Genomic DNA, 17,208 nt, shown 5'->3' on the forward strand with positions numbered 1-17,208 from the left:
CCCTATGGCATGCTCTAATCTCTGTAATAAATTTTATGGTCAACAGTATCAAAAGCAGCACTGAGGTCTAACAGAACAAGCACAGAGATGAGTCCACTGTCCGAGGCCATAAGAAGATCATTTGTAACCTTCACTATGCTGTTTCTGTACTATGATGAATTCTAAAACCTGACTGAAACTCTTCAAATAGACCATTCCTCTGCAGATGATCAGTTAGCTGTTTTACAACTACCCTTTCAAGACTTTTTGAGAGAAAAGGAAGGTTGGAGATTGGCCTATAATTAGCTAAGATAGCTGGGTCAAGTGATGGCTTTTTAAGTAATGGTTTAATTACTGCCACCTTAAAAGCCTGTGGTACATAGCCAACTAACAAGATAGATTGATCATATTTAAGATGAAGCATTAAATAATGGTAGGGCTTTCCTTGAGCAGCCTGGTAGGAATGGGGTCTAATAAACATGTTGATGGTTTGGATGAAGTAACTAATGAAAATAACTCAGACAGAACAATCTGAGAGAAAGAGTCTAACCAAATCCGGCATCACTGAAAGCAGCCAAGATAACGATACGTCTTGGGATGGTTATGAGTAATTTTTTCTCTAATAGTTAAAATTTTGTTAGCAAGAACGTCATGAAGTCATTACTAGTTAAAGTTAATGGAATACTCAGCTCAATAGAGCTCTGACTCTTTGTCAGCCTGGCTACAGTGCTGAAAAGAAACCTGGTGTTGTTCTATTTCTTCAATTAGTGATGAGTAGAAAGATGTCTAGCTTTACGGAGGGCTTTTTTATAGAGCAACAGACTCTTTTTCCAGGCTAGTGAAGATCTTTTAAATTAGTGAGACGCCATTTCCTCTCCAACTTACGGGTTATCGCTTTAAGCTACGAGTTTGAGTTACCACGGAGTCAGGCACTTCTGATTTAAAGCTCTCTTTTTTAGAGGAGCTACAGCATCCAAAGTTGTCTTCAATGCGGATGTAAAACTCTTGCCAAGATACTCTATCTCACTTACAGAGTTTAGGTAGCTACTCTGCACTGTGTTGGTATATGGCATTAGAGAACATAAAGAAGGAATCATATCCTTTAAAACCTAGTTACAGCGCTTTCTGAAAGACTTCTAGTGTAATGAAAACTTATTCCCCACTGCTGGGTAGTCCATCAGAGTAAATGTAAATGTTATTAAGAGAGTGATCAGACAGAAGGGAGTTTTCAGGGAATACTGTTAAGTCTTCTATTTCCATACCATAAGTCAGAACAAGATCTAAGATATGATTAAAGTGGTGGGTGGACTCATTTACTTTTTGAGCAAAGCCAATAGAGTCTAATAATAGATTAAATGCCGTGTTGAGGCTGTCATTCTCAGCATCTGTGTGGATGTTAAAATCGCCACTATAATTATCTTATCTGAGCTAAGCACTAAGTCAGACAAAAAGGTCTGAAACTTCACAGAGAAACTCACAGTAACGACCAGGTGGACGATAGATAATAAAAATAAAACTGGTTTTTGGGACTTCCAATTTGGATGGACAAGACTAAGAGTCAAGCTTTCAAATGAATTAAGCTCTGTCTGGGTTTTTGATTAATTAATAAGCTGGAGTGGAAGATTGCTGCTAATCCTCCGCCCGGCCCGTGCTGCTACGAGCATTCTGACAGTTAGTGTGACTCGGGGGTGTTGACTCATTTAAACTAACATATTCATCCTGCTGTAACCAGGTTTCTGTTAGGCAGAATAAATCAATATGTTGATCAATTATTATATCATTTACCAACAGGGACTTAGAAGAGAGAGACCTAATGTTTAATAGACCACATTTAACTGTTTGTAGTCTGTGGTGCAGTTGACGGTGCTATATTATTTTTTCTTTTTAAATTTTATGCTTAAATAGATTTTGCTGGTTATTGGTGGTCTGGGAGCAGGCACCGTCTCTACGGGGATGGGGTAATGAGGGGATGGCAGGGGGAGAGAAGCTGCAGAGAGGTGTGTAAGACTACAACTCTGCTTCCTGGTCCCAACCCTGGATAGTCACGGTTTGAGGGATTTAAGAAAATTGGCCAGATTTCTAGAAATGAGAGCTGCTCCATCCAAAGTGGGAGGATGCCGTCTCTCCTAACAAGACCAGGTTTTCCCCAGAGCTTTGCCCAATTATCTATGAAGCCCACCTCATTTTTTGGACACCACTCAGACAGCCAGCAATTCAAGGAGAACTGCGGCTAAACATGTCACTCCCGGTCTGATTGGGGGAGGGGCCCAGAGAAACTACAGAGTCCGACATTGTTTTTGCAAAGTTACACAACCGATTTAATTGTTAATTTTAGTGACCTCCGATTGGCGTAACCGGGTGTCATTACTGCGACGTGAATTACAATCTTACCAAATTTACGCTTAGCCTTAGCCAGCAGTTTTCAAATGTCCTTCAATGTCGCCTGCTCTGGCCCCCGGAAGACAATTGACTATGGTTGCTGGTGTCGCTAACTTCACATTTCGCAAAACAGAGTCGCCAATAACCAGAGTTTGATCCTCGGCGGGTGTGTCGTCGAGTGGGGAAAAACGGTTAGAGATGTGAATGGGTTGGCGGTGTACACGGGGCTTCTGTTTAGAACTACGCTTCCTCTCACAGTCACCCAGTCGGCCTTCTTTCCCGGGCTGCTCGGGATCTGCCAGGGGGTAACTAACGGCGGCTAAGCTACCTTGGTCCGCACCGACTACAGGGGCCTGGCTAGCTGTAGAATTTTCCATGGTGCGGAGCCGAGTCTCCAATTCGCCCAGCCTGGCCTCCAAAGCTACGAATAAGCTACACTTATTACAAGTACCGTTACTGCTACAGGAGGCCGAGGAATAACTAAACATTTCACACCCAGAGCAGAAAAGTGCGGGAGAGACAGGAGAAGCCGCCATGCTAAATCGGCTAAGAGCTAGTAGCTACGCTAAGCTAGCGGATTCTTAAAAACACACAAAGTGAATAATGTGTAAATAATTTAGAGGTGATTCAGCAGAAGGATGTGCTTTAGTTAAGGCACGTAAAGATTACACTGGGAAACAAATCGGAATCTAGATAACTAGATCAATCTAACTGCGCAGATTAAACAGCTAACAGATACAGCAAAACACCGCTGTGCTCCGGAACAGGAAGTGATACAATACCGCAGTGAGAGACAACTTAGACAACTTTATTCATCCCACCAGGGGCAATTAATTTCAGCAGCTTGCATACTGGCCCAGAAAACACAGTAACCACCCAATACAAAAGATACATAGAAAATAAGTTAGCCATTAAAAATAAATAAATAAAAATACCATGGGACACAGTGTCATTACAACAATTTGATTGAAAAACCCTACAAAGAGTTTAAAAGATGAATAGCAGAGTGAATAAAAGATTTTAAAAAATGGTTCGTCTTACAGACAGACTGCATTTATTGAGGTCATGATTATGCTTTTTCTGTCTTGGTGGATCAAATGGGATTTATTTTCGTCACGAGCACAAGGCTGAAGATACGTCAGTGTCCGGATTTGGATTTGCATGTGGGTTGGTTGGTTTGCTTTTGTATCTGTCTGGGTCTTGCACTGCTTTTCTGCTTGTGTTTTCTCTGTCCTGCTCAGCATGGGGGGTGGTTTCCCTCTGTGCTGGCACGCCCGTCTCTGGAAGTTTCCTCACACCTGTCTCTGATTTGCTGCTCATTACCTGGGGCTTTATAAGCCTCACGGTGTGCCTGTACTCCTCGCCTGATTGATGTGCCTTTTGCCTCTTTCTAGATCTGTTTCTCGTGTTTCTTGCCTTGACGGCCTCACTGTTTGTTTGACTACCTGCCTGTGTACCCGGACCATGCCCTTGCCTGATGATTGTGTTACTGTTGCTCTTTTTGGACTGCCTTTTTGTGTACTGACCCCTGCTTTCGAATCAAGTAAACGCCACTATTAGACAGAGCTGTTTGTCCACGTCTTGCAATTGTGTCCTGCCTGCTCTGTCAGTAGAACCTGATAATCAGATAGCTGAATGTGGTGGGAATATAGTTCAACTTTTAACATGACTTATTTACTTGTTGACAGGACAAAGTGCTGGAGTTCTCAGGCTGAAGCTTAGAACCGGAGCAGAAAAACATCGAAGGGACTTCTTTTAAAAACACTGTGTTTCTTCAGTAACTGCTATGATAAGGAAATAAAGTCATGTCAATTTTGGGGTGAAACCCAAAGCTGACATGTTAAAATCCCATTTCTGTTCGGTATGAACCAGTTGGGGAAAAAATTCTGGTTCAAAGCCCTGCTCCTCTGAGATAAACCTGCTTTGGAATCTGTAAGCAGACTCTGTGTTTTGAAATAAAAGTCTGGCTGACCGAGTACTGACGAGTAACACTGCAGGCTCACAAACACTGACAGATTTAACGCCGTGTGATGTTTGACCCATGTGGGATCAGTCTGATCTGTGGTATTGTACTAAAAGGGAATAAAGCACTCTTGTGGCACCTAACGTCATGTCATGTTAGCGTTGAGCTGCATAGACACATGGAGACAGGCTGGAGAGAAGCTCCACTTACCATGTGGTAGTTGATGATTCCTGGAGGCTCTCCCCACACTTATCAAGGCACTCCTGCACAGAAAATAAAGACTTAAACCTCAAAGATTTAACACTGAATACTGAAACCTGCTACAATTGCAAAATAACTCAGTAGGCACATCTGGGCATATTGAAATGATTTGAACCAAATTAGCAATTATACAGAATTAATATGGATATTTTCTTTTGTCTTCATATAACGTTAATATTTCTTCAGTGGCCGGAAACGTAGTGCTGCAATTATAGTGTGACCATAGAGTTAATTACACAAATCCATGTGAAGATACAGCTGGGCAGCAGCTCGATGTGACCCCTTAAACACACATTAGAAAAATACTTTGTTTGATGTGGAACAAACAGGCTCAATTGCAAGCCAACCAATCAGCACTGCTGTTAGTCCCTGGACATGATGAGAGCTTGATGGCACTATTCCACCAGATGGGACCAGCTCAACTTAAGTGTACTTGCTTTTGGTACCAGGTGCTTCCTTTCCCACTGTGGACTGTAGTACCCCTGACTCGTGACATTACCATTGAAGAGTTCAGCTTTTGCATTGTAGTACGGTGCAGACAGAGCTATTTACCGAACACTTACTCATCTTCAACCACCTATCTGGGTTTGCGTCGCAGGGGCAAACAGCTCCAGCAGGGGACCCCAGACTTCCCTTTCCTGTGCCACATGACCCACCTCTGACTGAGGGATCCCAAAGTGTTCCCAGGCCAGTGTGAAAATATAATCTCTCCACCTAGTCCTGGGTCTTCCCCGAGGTCCCCTCCCAGATGGACGTACCTGGAACACCTCTCTTGGGAGACACCCAGGAGGCATCCTTATCAGATGCCTGAACGACCTCAGCCGGCTCCTTTCAACGCAAAGGAGCAGCGGCTCTACTCCGAGCCTCCCACAGATGACCGAACTTCTCACCCTATCTCTAAGGGAGACACCAGCCACCCTCCTGAGGAAGCCCAGTTCGGCCACTTGTACCTGCGATCTAGTTCTTTCGGTCATGATTCAACCCTTATGACCATAGGTGAGAGTAGGAATGAAGATTGACCAGTAGATCGAGAGCTTTGCCTTTTGGCTCAGCTCCCTTTTCATCACAACAGTACGGTAGAACGAATGCAACACCATCCCTGCTGCACCAATTCTCCAGCCAATCTTACGCTCCATTGTGCCCTCACTCGTGAACAAGACCCTAAGGTACTTGAACTCCCTACCTGGAGTAAGCAATCCATCGGTTTCCTGCTGAGAACCATGACCTCAGATTTAGAGGTGCTGATCCTCATCCCAGCTGCTTCACATCGAACAGCACAATCAAAAAAACAAAAAAAACAAAACAGTGGAATTGTTCTGCCTTGTCTTTCATGTCTTTCATCTCCCCTCTTGACAATGATGATGCAGTGATATTGCTCACTTGGAAACACAATAGAAGGGACACCAAAAACAGGACCAGGTACTAGGTACCAGGCTTGGCCAGCGAATTACTAAACCGCTACCCGCATTCAATGGAAAACTATTTAAGAGTATGCTGGACGGGATTTCAGTCCATCCCCAACCAAGGCTGGTAGCCATTTAGCAGTTGATGGACTGGGACAATACAGCTCCAGTGTCTTGTCCAGGTAAATTCACTATACAAGGGCAATTTAATTTGCCAATTTAATGAGCTCCGGGTCATAAACAAACCGCAACACATGTCCACTTTCCCACCACATCGGCACTTTTTCTTTGCATTTTCACTTTGTTTGCAAGTAATTTGCCCAAAAATGCCGTGTTTTTGTCGTGTCATATGCGTCATATTTTATCCCTTTAACACCTGTCCTCAAATGAGACTGTGGTAGAAATTCAAACTTTAGTTCATACTTTAGTAGGGCAAAAACATTTGTAGAATCAGACGACCTACAGTATCATGGCAAAACTACTATGACATTCTCGCTCACCTCCTATTCAATAAATAGGAACAAATGAATGAAAGTAGTGTATTTGTACTATCTAGCATCATCTCACAACTCACTGAAACCTATACCAACATGATTTCCATCATTGTCATCATCCTTCAACCATGGGGATGGATGAGATTCCCTGGATCATCTCTTTCTAAGTGCAACGGGCGTGCATCGCTGTACGCAGCTCTCCAATCTCAATTCCTGAATCTCCAGCCAATCTACTTTTAGAAGGGTGCATATTGTGAAGGGTGATATCATAGGGCTCATCATAGTGGACATGATTTTACTTCTGCCTACACCACAACAATTCCCCAAAGGAAATACAGCAAGGAATGTAATTCCACTAACAAAGGTGAAGTTGACATTAAAATAAAAGGCAGGAAGGGGTGGAATCCACAGTCACAATACTGCTTCAGTGGGGGTGCATGGGCAATTTGGGGGACCCCTGCAAGTGGCTTCAACTTTCTTTGGAGAGATAAATATTTGTGATCTCATATAAAGAGATAATAATGAAATAATCTCAAATATATCTGTATTATACAACAAGTAACAGAGCAGCTTCAAAAATTCTCATTAAAAGCTTAAATCAAATCAAATCAATTTCATTTATATAGCGCCAAATCACAACAAACAGTTGTCCCAAGGCGCTTTATATTGTAAGGCAAAGCCATACAATAATTACAGAAAAACCCAACGGTCAAAACGACCCCCTGTGAGCAAGCACTTGGCTACAGTGGGAAGGAAAAACTCCCTTTTAACAGGAAGAAACCTCCAGCAGAACCAGGCTCAGGGAGGGGCAGTCTTCTGCTGGGACTGGTTGGGGCTGAGGGAGAGAACCAGGAAAAAGACATGCTGTGGAGGGGAGCAGAGATCAATCACTAATGATTAAATGCAGAGTGGTGCATACAGAGCAAAAAGAGAAAGAAACACTCAGTGCATCATGGGAACCTGCTATAACTGCTATAGACTTGACTGCTGCAGAAGACTGCCCCTCCCTGAGCCTGGTTCTGCTGGAGGTTTCTTCCTGTTAAAAGGGAGTTTTTCCTTCCCACTGTCGCTAAGTGCTTGCTCACAGGGGGTCATTTTGACCGTTGGGGTTTTTACGTAATTATTGTATGGCTTTGCCTTACAATATAAAGCGCCTTGGGGCAACTGTTTGTTGTGATTTGGCGCTATATAAATAAAATTGATTGATTGATTGATTGATAACTAAGGGATGGTTCAGGGTCACCTGATCCTGTTGGGAAGGTGTCGTAGCACGGACCCACAACAGGGGGCGCAAATGAACGGACAATGAGTAAGCCAAAAGGTAACAATTTAATGTTGTGACAATACACAACTAAACACACAAAATCTGCAAAGTCAATTAACACCAGGTGACGTGTGGGCAGGCTCGAAGATAGGAGACCCCGATGAGAGAGAGGCCACGTCCCACACGGCTTCCACCACCAACGGCCTGAAGAACACCGGAGCCGCCAAGTCCTGAATCCCCAGGTGACCTCTGTCTTCGGCTGTCGACCCTGGTACTGCTGGCAAAAAGCAGAAACAAGATGAATGAGTGTAAGTCTGTACACTCAGTGGTCCTCGGTCTGTACACCGTTAGGAGGGGGAACCTCCACCTCCGAATCACACACTCGTGCAACTCTTGTGTAACCACTTATCTGTCCAGAGAGTAAGGCGCAGTCATCGTCGTTACGCCAAACGCCGAAGTCCCAGATAAGGCTCCGTCCACAAGAATAGGGCTGCAAATGAGAACTGGATTATAACACAATGTGTCAGTAGCAGAGAACGTACCTCTCGGTAGTCGATTTCTCGGCGGGGAGGTGGAGTTACAGTCCGGCTTAAGTGGTGGTGTAGATGAGTGACAGCTGGTGTGATGAGTGACAGCTGTCACTTCCTCTGGGTCTGGCGCCCTCTCGTGCTTGGAGCCCGCACTCCAAGCAGGGCGCCCTCTGGTGGTAGTGGGCCAGCAGTACCTCCTCTTCAGCGGCCCACACAACAGATCCAGCCCTAACTATAAGCTTTAGCAAAAAGGAAAGTTTTAAGCCTAATCTTAAAAGTAGAGAGGGTGTCTGTCTCCCTGATCTGAATTGGGAGCTGGTTTCCACAGGAGAGGAGCCTGAAAGCTGAAGGCTCTGCCTCCCATTCTACTCTTACAAACCCTAGGAACTACAAGTAAGCCTGCAGTCTGAGAGCGAAGCGCTCTATTGGGGTGATATGGTACTACGAGGTCCCTAAGATAAGATGGGACCTGATTATTCAAAACCTTATAAGTAAGAAGAAGAATTTTAAATTCTATTCTAGAATTAACAGGAAGCCAATGAAGAGAGGCTAATATGGGTGAGATATGCTCTCTCCTTCTAGTCCCTGAAGGCTTTTCAGGGAACTTTTAGGACAACCTGATAATAATGAATTACAATAGTCCAGCCTAGAGGAAATAAATGCATGAATTAGTTTTTCAGCATCACTCTGAGACAAGACCTTTCTAATTTTAGAGATATTGCGCAAATGCAAAAAAGCAGTCCTACATATTTGTTTAATATGCGCATTGAATGACATATCCTGATCAAAATGACTCCAAGATTTCTCACAGTATTACTAGAGGTCAGGGTAATGCCATCCAGAGTAAGGATCTGGTTAGACACCATGTTTCTAAGATTTGTGGGCCAAGTACAATAACTTCAGTTTTATCTGAGTTTAAAAGCAGGAATTAGAGGTCATCCATGTCTTTATGTCTGTAAGACAATCCTGCAGTTTAGCTAATTGCTGTGTGTCTTCTGGCTTCATGGATAGATAAAGCTGGGTATCATCTGCGTAACAATGAAAATTTAAGCAATGCCGTCTAATAATACTGCCTAAGGGAAACATGTATAAAGTGAATAAAATTGGTCCTAGCACAGAACCTTGTGGAACTCCATAATTAACCTTAGTCTGTGAGAAGATTCCCCATTACATGAACAAATTGTAATCTATTAGACAAATATGATTCAAACCACCGCAGCGCAGTGCCTTTAATACCTATGGCATGCTCTAATCTCTGTAATAAAATTTTATGGTCAACAGTATCAAAAGCAGCACTGAGGTCTAACAGAACAAGCACAGAGATGAGTCCACTGTCTGAGGCCATAAGAAGATCATTTGTAACCTTCACTAATGCTGTTTCTGTACTATGATGAATTCTAAAACCTGACTGAAACTCTTCAAATAGACCATTCCTCTGCAGATGATCAGTTAGCTGTTTTACAACTACCCTTTCAAGAATTTTTGAGAGAAAAGGAAGGTTGGAGATTGGCCTATAATTAGCTAAGATAGCTGGGTCAAGTGATGGCTTTTTAAGTAATGGTTTAATTACTGCCACCTTAAAAGCCTGTGGTACATAGCCAACTAACAAAGATAGATTGATCATATTTAAGATCGAAGCATTAAATAATGGTAGGGCTTCCTTGAGCAGCCTGGTAGGAATGGGTCTAATAGACATGTTGATGGTTTGGAGGAAGTAACTAATGAAAATAACTCAGACAGAACATCGGAGAGAAAGAGTCTAACCAAATACTGGCATCACTGAAAGCAGCCAAAGATAACGATACGTCTTTGGGATGGTTATGAGTAATTTTTTCTCTAATAGTTAAAATTTTATTAGCAAAGAAAGTCATGAAGTCAGTACTAGTTTAAAGTTAAAGGAATACTCGGCTCAATAGAGCTCTGACTCTTTGTCAGCCTGGCCTCCAAATTACGGGTTATCTGCTTTAAGCTGCGAGTTTGTGAGTTATACCACAGAGTCAGGCACTTCTGATTTAAGGCTCTCTTTTTCAGAGGAGCTACAGCATCCAAAGTTGTCCTCAATGAAGATATAAAACTATTGACGAGATAATCTATCTCACTTACAGAGTTTAGGTAGCTACTCTGCACTGTGTTGGTATATGGCATTAGAGAACATAAAGAAGGAATCATATCCTTAAACCTAGTTACAGCGCTTTCTGAAAGACTTCTACTGTAATGAAACTTATTCCCCACTGCTGGGTAGTCCCTCAGAGTAAATGTTAAATGTTATTAAGAAATGATCAGACAGAAGGGAGTTTTCAGGGAATACTGTTAAGTCTTCAATTTCCATACCATAAGTCAGAACAAGATCTAAAGGTATGGTTAAAGTGGTGGGTGGACTCATTACATTTTGAGCAAGCCAATAGAGTCCTAATAATAGATTAAATGCAGTGTTGAGGCTGTCATTCTCAGCATCTGTGTGGATGTTAAAATCGCCCACTATAATTATCTTATCTGAGGCTAAGCACTAAGTCACACAAAAGGTCTGAAAATTCACAGAGAAAACTCCACAGTAACGACCAGGTGGACGATAGATAATAAACAAATAAAACGGTTTTGGGACTTCCAATTTGGATGGACAAGACTAAGAGTCAGCTTTCAAATGAATTAAAGCTCTGTCTGGGTTTTGATTAATTAATAAGCTGGAGTGGAAGATTGCTGCTAATCCTCCGCCCCGGCCCGTGCTACGAGCATTCTGACAGTTAGTGTGACTTGGGGGTGTTGATTCATTTAACTAACATATTCATCCTGCTGTAACCAGGTTTTTGTAAGGCAGAATAAATCAATATGTTGATCAATTATTATATCATTTACCAACAGGGACTTAGAAGAGAGAGACCTAATGTTTAATAGACCACATTTAACTGTTTTAGTCTGTGGTGCAGTTGAAGGTGCTATATTATTTTTTCTTTTGAATTTTTATGCTTAAATAGATTTTTGCTGGTTATTGGTGGTCTGGGAGCAGGCACCGTCTCTACGGGGATGGGGTAATGAGGGGATGGCAGGGGGAGAGAAGCTGCAGAGAGGTGTGTAAGACTACAACTCTGCTTCCTGGTCCCAACCCTGGATAGTCACGGTTTGGAGGATTTAAGAAAATTGGCCAGATTTCTAGAAATGAGAGCTGCTCCATCCAAGTGGGATGGAGCATTTCTCAAAACAGAGTCGCCAATAACCAGAGTTTGATCCTCGGCGGGTGTGTCGTCGAGTGGGGAAAAACGGTTAGAGATGTGAATGGGTTGGCGGTGTACCACAGGGCTGTTTAGGGCTACGCTTCCTCCTCACAGTCACCCAGTCGGCCTGCTTTCCTGGCTGCTCGGGATCTGCCGGGAGGGAGCTAATGGCGGCTAAGCTACCTTGGTCCGCACCAACTACAGGGGCCTGGCTAGCTGTAGAATTTTCCACGGTGCGGAGCCGAGTCTCCAATTCGCCCAGCCTGGCCTCCAAAGCTACGAATAAGCTACACTTATTACAAGTACCGTTACTGCTAAAGGAGGCCGAGGAATAACTAAACATTTCACACCCAGAGCAGAAAAGTGCAGGAGAGACAGGAGAAGCCGCCATGCTAAACCGGCTAAGAGCTAGTAGCTGCGCTAAGCTAGCGGATTCCTAAAAACACACAAAGTGAATAATGTGTAAATAATTTAGAGGTGATTCAGCAGAGGGAGTGCTTTAGTTAAGGCACGTGAAGATTACACTGTGAAACAAATCGTAATCTAGTTATCTAGATCAATCTAACTGCGCAGATTAAACAGCTAACAGATACAGAAAAACACCGCTGTGCTCCGGAACAGGAAGTGATACAATACCGCAGTGAGAGCCAACCACCAGTAGAGGCAAGCAAGAGGAAATGCTTAAATCAAATTAAATCCATGTGTAATTTTTGTCCTTTTTCCTTAATTGCAGGGCTGATTCAGTATTTTACAACGGAAACTACAAATGTGAACAAAGCTCGTCATACGTTTCAGCCAAGAAAGCTTTTAATAGTGTTTAATGTCAGCTGCAGTCAATCGACTCCAAAGCTGTGGAGATACTGATGCTGCGAACGCGCATGTGATCCTGACTAATGTGTCAGGGTTATTCATTCCCAAACACACACGCGGACTCAGGAATGGACGAGGAAGATCCTTGTACCTGCAGGTCTGATCCATAACAATCCCACCCACAAATTCACTGAAATAAAAAAACTAAATGGCACCAAAGACACATTCTGGGCTCCTCACCGACATCATCACATCCTTCTTGCATTGCTGAGAAAGATCCCGGATGCCGCTGATGAAGAGCTTGTTGGCGCTGACATACGCCTTCCCTGCTTCAATCATCCCACTGCATAGTTTCACCAGCTGTGGAGAAGATGAAGGAAACGATATTTCATTTGTTCATCACATCCATGAAATCAGTGTCAGTTAATTTTGTCTTGTGGAATCTGCATGTGGTTGTAGCTCATGTGACAGTCATTTAGCTACAAAAGCCACTTGAGGACAAACTTATGTGACTCAACATCATCACATCCACCACAACATTCAAAATCCTGTTTCCTGTACAAAACATCGTATTTTATGTTTTCACATGTGGCGACCCCAAGCCAAAAAAAGAAAAAAAAAGAAAAAGAAGAAGCCGAAGAATCCTATCGTAAAGCGCATCATCCGGCGACATGCTTGTCCAAGAAATTATTTATTGCTTGTGGTAATAGATGGTAGTGGGTGCGATCTCATACATGGTCCATATGTTAACCCATGACCTCAGCATGTCACCCAAACATGCAGACAGACAATCAGTATCTATGTTTTGTGTCAGGGTCGCCTATTAAAAAGCTGACTATGAAAGAGTAATGCAGATTAATAAAACTTTGTATTTATGTGCGTAAATCTACAGTGTGCAGTCATCTAGTGGTGAGACTGAAGACTGCACTATGCCCCTTCACATTTTTACTTCTTCATGCTGACTTGTGATAATCAATATGTGTGATCCTCCATTTAGAGTTGGTAATTCAGTGGATAAGAAGCTGTAGTTCCTTCTTCATTTCACAAAAATGAGGACTCACAAATTCGTTAGCCTGCAGCAGATGACATAAGTCAACGGCATATAAGGGAAAATCTTTTATTTTCTTCAGTCTTCCAGCTGTGCTGCAAAATGCAAAAAGTGGAGTAACTATGTTGCAATTGGGCTACTGAATCAACATGGCGATGGACCATGACAGCCTCCACGTTCCCAAACATGATATATATATATATATATATATATATATATATATATTATGCTAGTTTAATGTTTAATGCTTTAAGTGGTTACTGGGACGATCAGCTGTAATTACATGTGTCCCCACACAGGGGCGAAGCTACTGAATACTGTGTTAAAAATATAGCAGAAGAAGAAGAAAGAACAAGATGTGTAACGCTGGCAGCTGCAGGTTTGGTGATTAAAACGCCCGCTGTTTTTCTCTTTTCTGCAAATATATGTACTTATGTCTCCATATATATTTCTACACGCTTTACTTTTTCTTGTTCCCCCCTTTTAATATTATATTTAAGTAAATATTGGAGGAGTGGGGTACAATTAGTTATACCTAACAGCTAACGTTAGCTTATCTATCCGGCCTTAGCAACGTTCATCGTAGCTTACAAAATAGTTGGTTCCTTTGTGTTTGATAACAGTCTTCTCCTGTGATGTCTTATCCTCCTTATGTCTTATAATTTATTATATTATATAGACCTTTTTCTTGAGCTGCTTAGGTGTGTAGGGAGAGTTCCCATGGGATAAAAAAGCTTTTCAAATTTAATTTAACCTTTATTTAACCAGGTTTGTCCCATTCAGACCTCTTTTACATGGGAGACCTGGACAATCATCAAGTTTCCAATCCACCCAACCTGCATGTCGTGAAATGTGAGAGGAAACCAGAAAAAAGAACATGCAAGCTCAACACAGAACGGCCACAGGTGGGAATTGATCCCATGATCTTCTTGCTGTGAGGCAGCAGTGCTAACCACTCAGCCACTGCGCTGCCCATACTGGACAGATGACAGCATCCCATCTGCTATAGAGGTTTTTTGACCATCAAGATGAACTCAAGCATTGTTGATTTAAGAAGCAGCAAGACTTCTAGAAGACCTGAGTTCCATGGGGCCGGGGCTTGTTCCTGCATAGTGTAGAACACAGGTCTTCAACTCATTCCAGAAAGGACCAAGAGGGTGCAGGTTTTCTTTGCCACTAACCACTCCACTAGGTGATTTCACTGAGCAGATGGAATCAGTTGATCAGTGGTGTAGAATAAAGTGGGTGAGCCTACAGGAGTCACGCTGGATGGGACACCACACTCCATAAACTCTAACTGAATAAACGCCTCGATTCAGGAGGAATATTCATTTCTTCTTATGTGTCACTGTCTGTTTTTGCCAAGTTTCTATTTCTTCAGCACCCTACTTTTTCAGCAAAGTCCCCATTTCCACTAAATTGTTTCCACTAAAACAGGAGACAAAGCTTGTTAATCCTATAGTTTAATCCCCAGAAGGAACGTGTAGAGCTGGAAAAAGTGTGGCACTGATCCTGACTGACTGTCAGTACAGACAAAATACAGGAAAATGGATCATAACTGATAACAGTCTGGCCATCCACAGAACACTGTGGCGCATTTTCAGTTTATGTCCATACAGAAAGACAAACGAGCATGTTGCCTGTGGGGATCCACGGGCTCTAGATTGGGTACGGTTTACAAAATAGGAAGGTGACATTTTTCCAAGGGTGGCAACAAATTAAGTAATGAGTTGGAAAAATGTGTGAGTCCAGAATGTTTTTAGAACCTTTAGACCTCAATACTTTTTAGACAACATACTCAACTCTTTGTTTCCTGTTAATTATGCAATTGTTAATGTTAATTTACTGTATTAATGTATTTATAAATTGTTTAGGTTGTTGTTATCATATTCACACTATAATTATCATTATTATTATTATTACTTATATTTTGTCATTGATTTTTAAATGGACCACAATGGAAAAAAGTGCTTTCACTTTATTGCGTCATCCATGTATTCTTAACGCATTTACAATGGGGGATTTTCAAGGTGTGATAGAACAGCGCCCACACGATGACATCACAACTCTGTCCAGTTAGGGAGACGCAGTTTCGTTCAACAACAAGAACTGTCAAGAAACTTTCTCGTGTGTGGCTGGAGTTGTGAAAACATGTTCATTGCGCACACAATGTTGGTATTTTGGTCATTGAACTTCCTAGCAACCGGTCACACGGCATTAACGAAGGATACCAAAGCCAAAAATGAAACAAGAAATCTGGACCTACGTTGACTTTTGGAGACATCGTTTAACCGGCGTCCATCTTTGATCGGTTAGCCGCTTCGTGAGGCGTCCTAACAAGCTGTTGTTTCTAATGACACCAAATATGCGAGCGAGAAGCTCCCTAACTGGAAGTCTCTGTTTCAAGATGGCGGCGCAACTTGAAAATTGTCCATTATATGCACTTACATTGAACTTATAAAATAAAATCATGCACTCACGCTTTTAATATAGAGATGAGTTACTGCCCCCTGCTGGAAAGACATGTGAGTCCAAAATGTAATTAGCAATGTTAGCTAATACTCGTAGCTTCTCCAAAACTATTAATCAATCAATCAATTTTATTTATATAGTGCCAAATCACAACAAACAGTTGCCCCAAGGCGCTTTATATTGTAAGGCAAGGCCATACAATAATTATGTAAAACCCCAACGGTCAAAATGACCCGCTGTGAGCAAGCACTTGGTGACAGTAGGAAGGAAAAACTCCCTTTTAACAGGAAGAAACCTCCAGCAGAACCAGGCTCAGGGAGTCCTATAGTCCATTAGTCCTATCAGCATTCCATTTTGTTTGTGTTCATCCACGACCCAAAATACATAAGCATACCAAACGGCAAAACTGTCAGCTCTCCCTGGTTATTACATGACGGAAGCCACACACGCACGCACGCACACACAGGCCACTTGGCTATTATAACAGAATGGAAAACAATGTCTACCAGTAAGAATAAAAGAACAGTTTCAAGATATTGTGCAATGATCTGACCTTGACTTCATATCTAAGATAAGAATAATGCTGCAATAATTGCATTTATTTATGAAACACCAACTCATAGTACATTTCAAAGCAAAATACTATAAATAAACAAATTCATGTATCTTTAAAAGCAATTGCATGTTAATGATTAGATTAAAACAGACTAAAACTATTAAGAAAAATGGTTTTGGTGTAGTTTTAGTGAGTGAAATCAGAAAATTGTCAGGCTGTGTTTCCCTCTCTCTGGCCACACCCTCCTTCTTGGGCATTCCATGCACACCTGCTCTCAATCTGCACCTCATCACCGGGTGTATTTAAGCTCCTCCTTTTGCCTTACTCCCTCGCCAGATTGTAGCGCCTTGTGCCTCTTTCCTGCTCAGTACCTTGTATTTCCTTGCCTTGCTTCGTTTGCCTACTTGCCTGTGTATCTTGCTGTCTAGCTCACTGCGGTATTGTATCACTTCCTGTTCCGGAGCACAGCGGTGTTTTGCTGTATCTGTTAATTTTGGCTCTCTGTTGGGACTGTTTACACAGAGACTGCTACCTGCTGCTTTGGACTTTGAACTAATAGTCTTTTTCAAGACTTTTTTACTTTTTTACCTTTTTATTTTTTATTTTTTTTTTTTTTTACTTTTTTACTTGACTCTACTGGTGGTCGGCTCTCACTGCGGTATTGTATCACTTCTTGTTCCGGAGCACAGCGGTGTTTTTCTGTATCTGTTAGCTGTTTGATCTGCGCAGTTAGATTGATCTAGTTATCTAGATTACGATTTGTTTCCCAGTGTAATCTTTACGTGCCTTAACTAAAGCACTCCTTCTGCTGAATCACCTCTAAATTATTTACACATTATT

General features: G+C 42.2%; 1 protein-coding gene across 1 annotated transcript in view; it reads right to left on the reverse strand.

Moving 5' to 3' along the window:
* acap3a (ArfGAP with coiled-coil, ankyrin repeat and PH domains 3a) overlaps nt 1-17,208 on the reverse strand; it is a 204,653-nt gene that overhangs the window by 74,236 nt on the left and 113,209 nt on the right. Inside the window, 2 exon segments of the mRNA XM_034173438.1 lie at nt 4,532-4,548; nt 4,551-4,584. Coding sequence (XP_034029329.1) covers nt 4,532-4,548; nt 4,551-4,584 — 51 coding nt within the window.

This window comes from Thalassophryne amazonica, chromosome 6 (genome assembly GCF_902500255.1).
Source record: "Thalassophryne amazonica chromosome 6, fThaAma1.1, whole genome shotgun sequence".
Classification (NCBI taxonomy): domain Eukaryota; kingdom Metazoa; phylum Chordata; class Actinopteri; order Batrachoidiformes; family Batrachoididae; genus Thalassophryne; species Thalassophryne amazonica.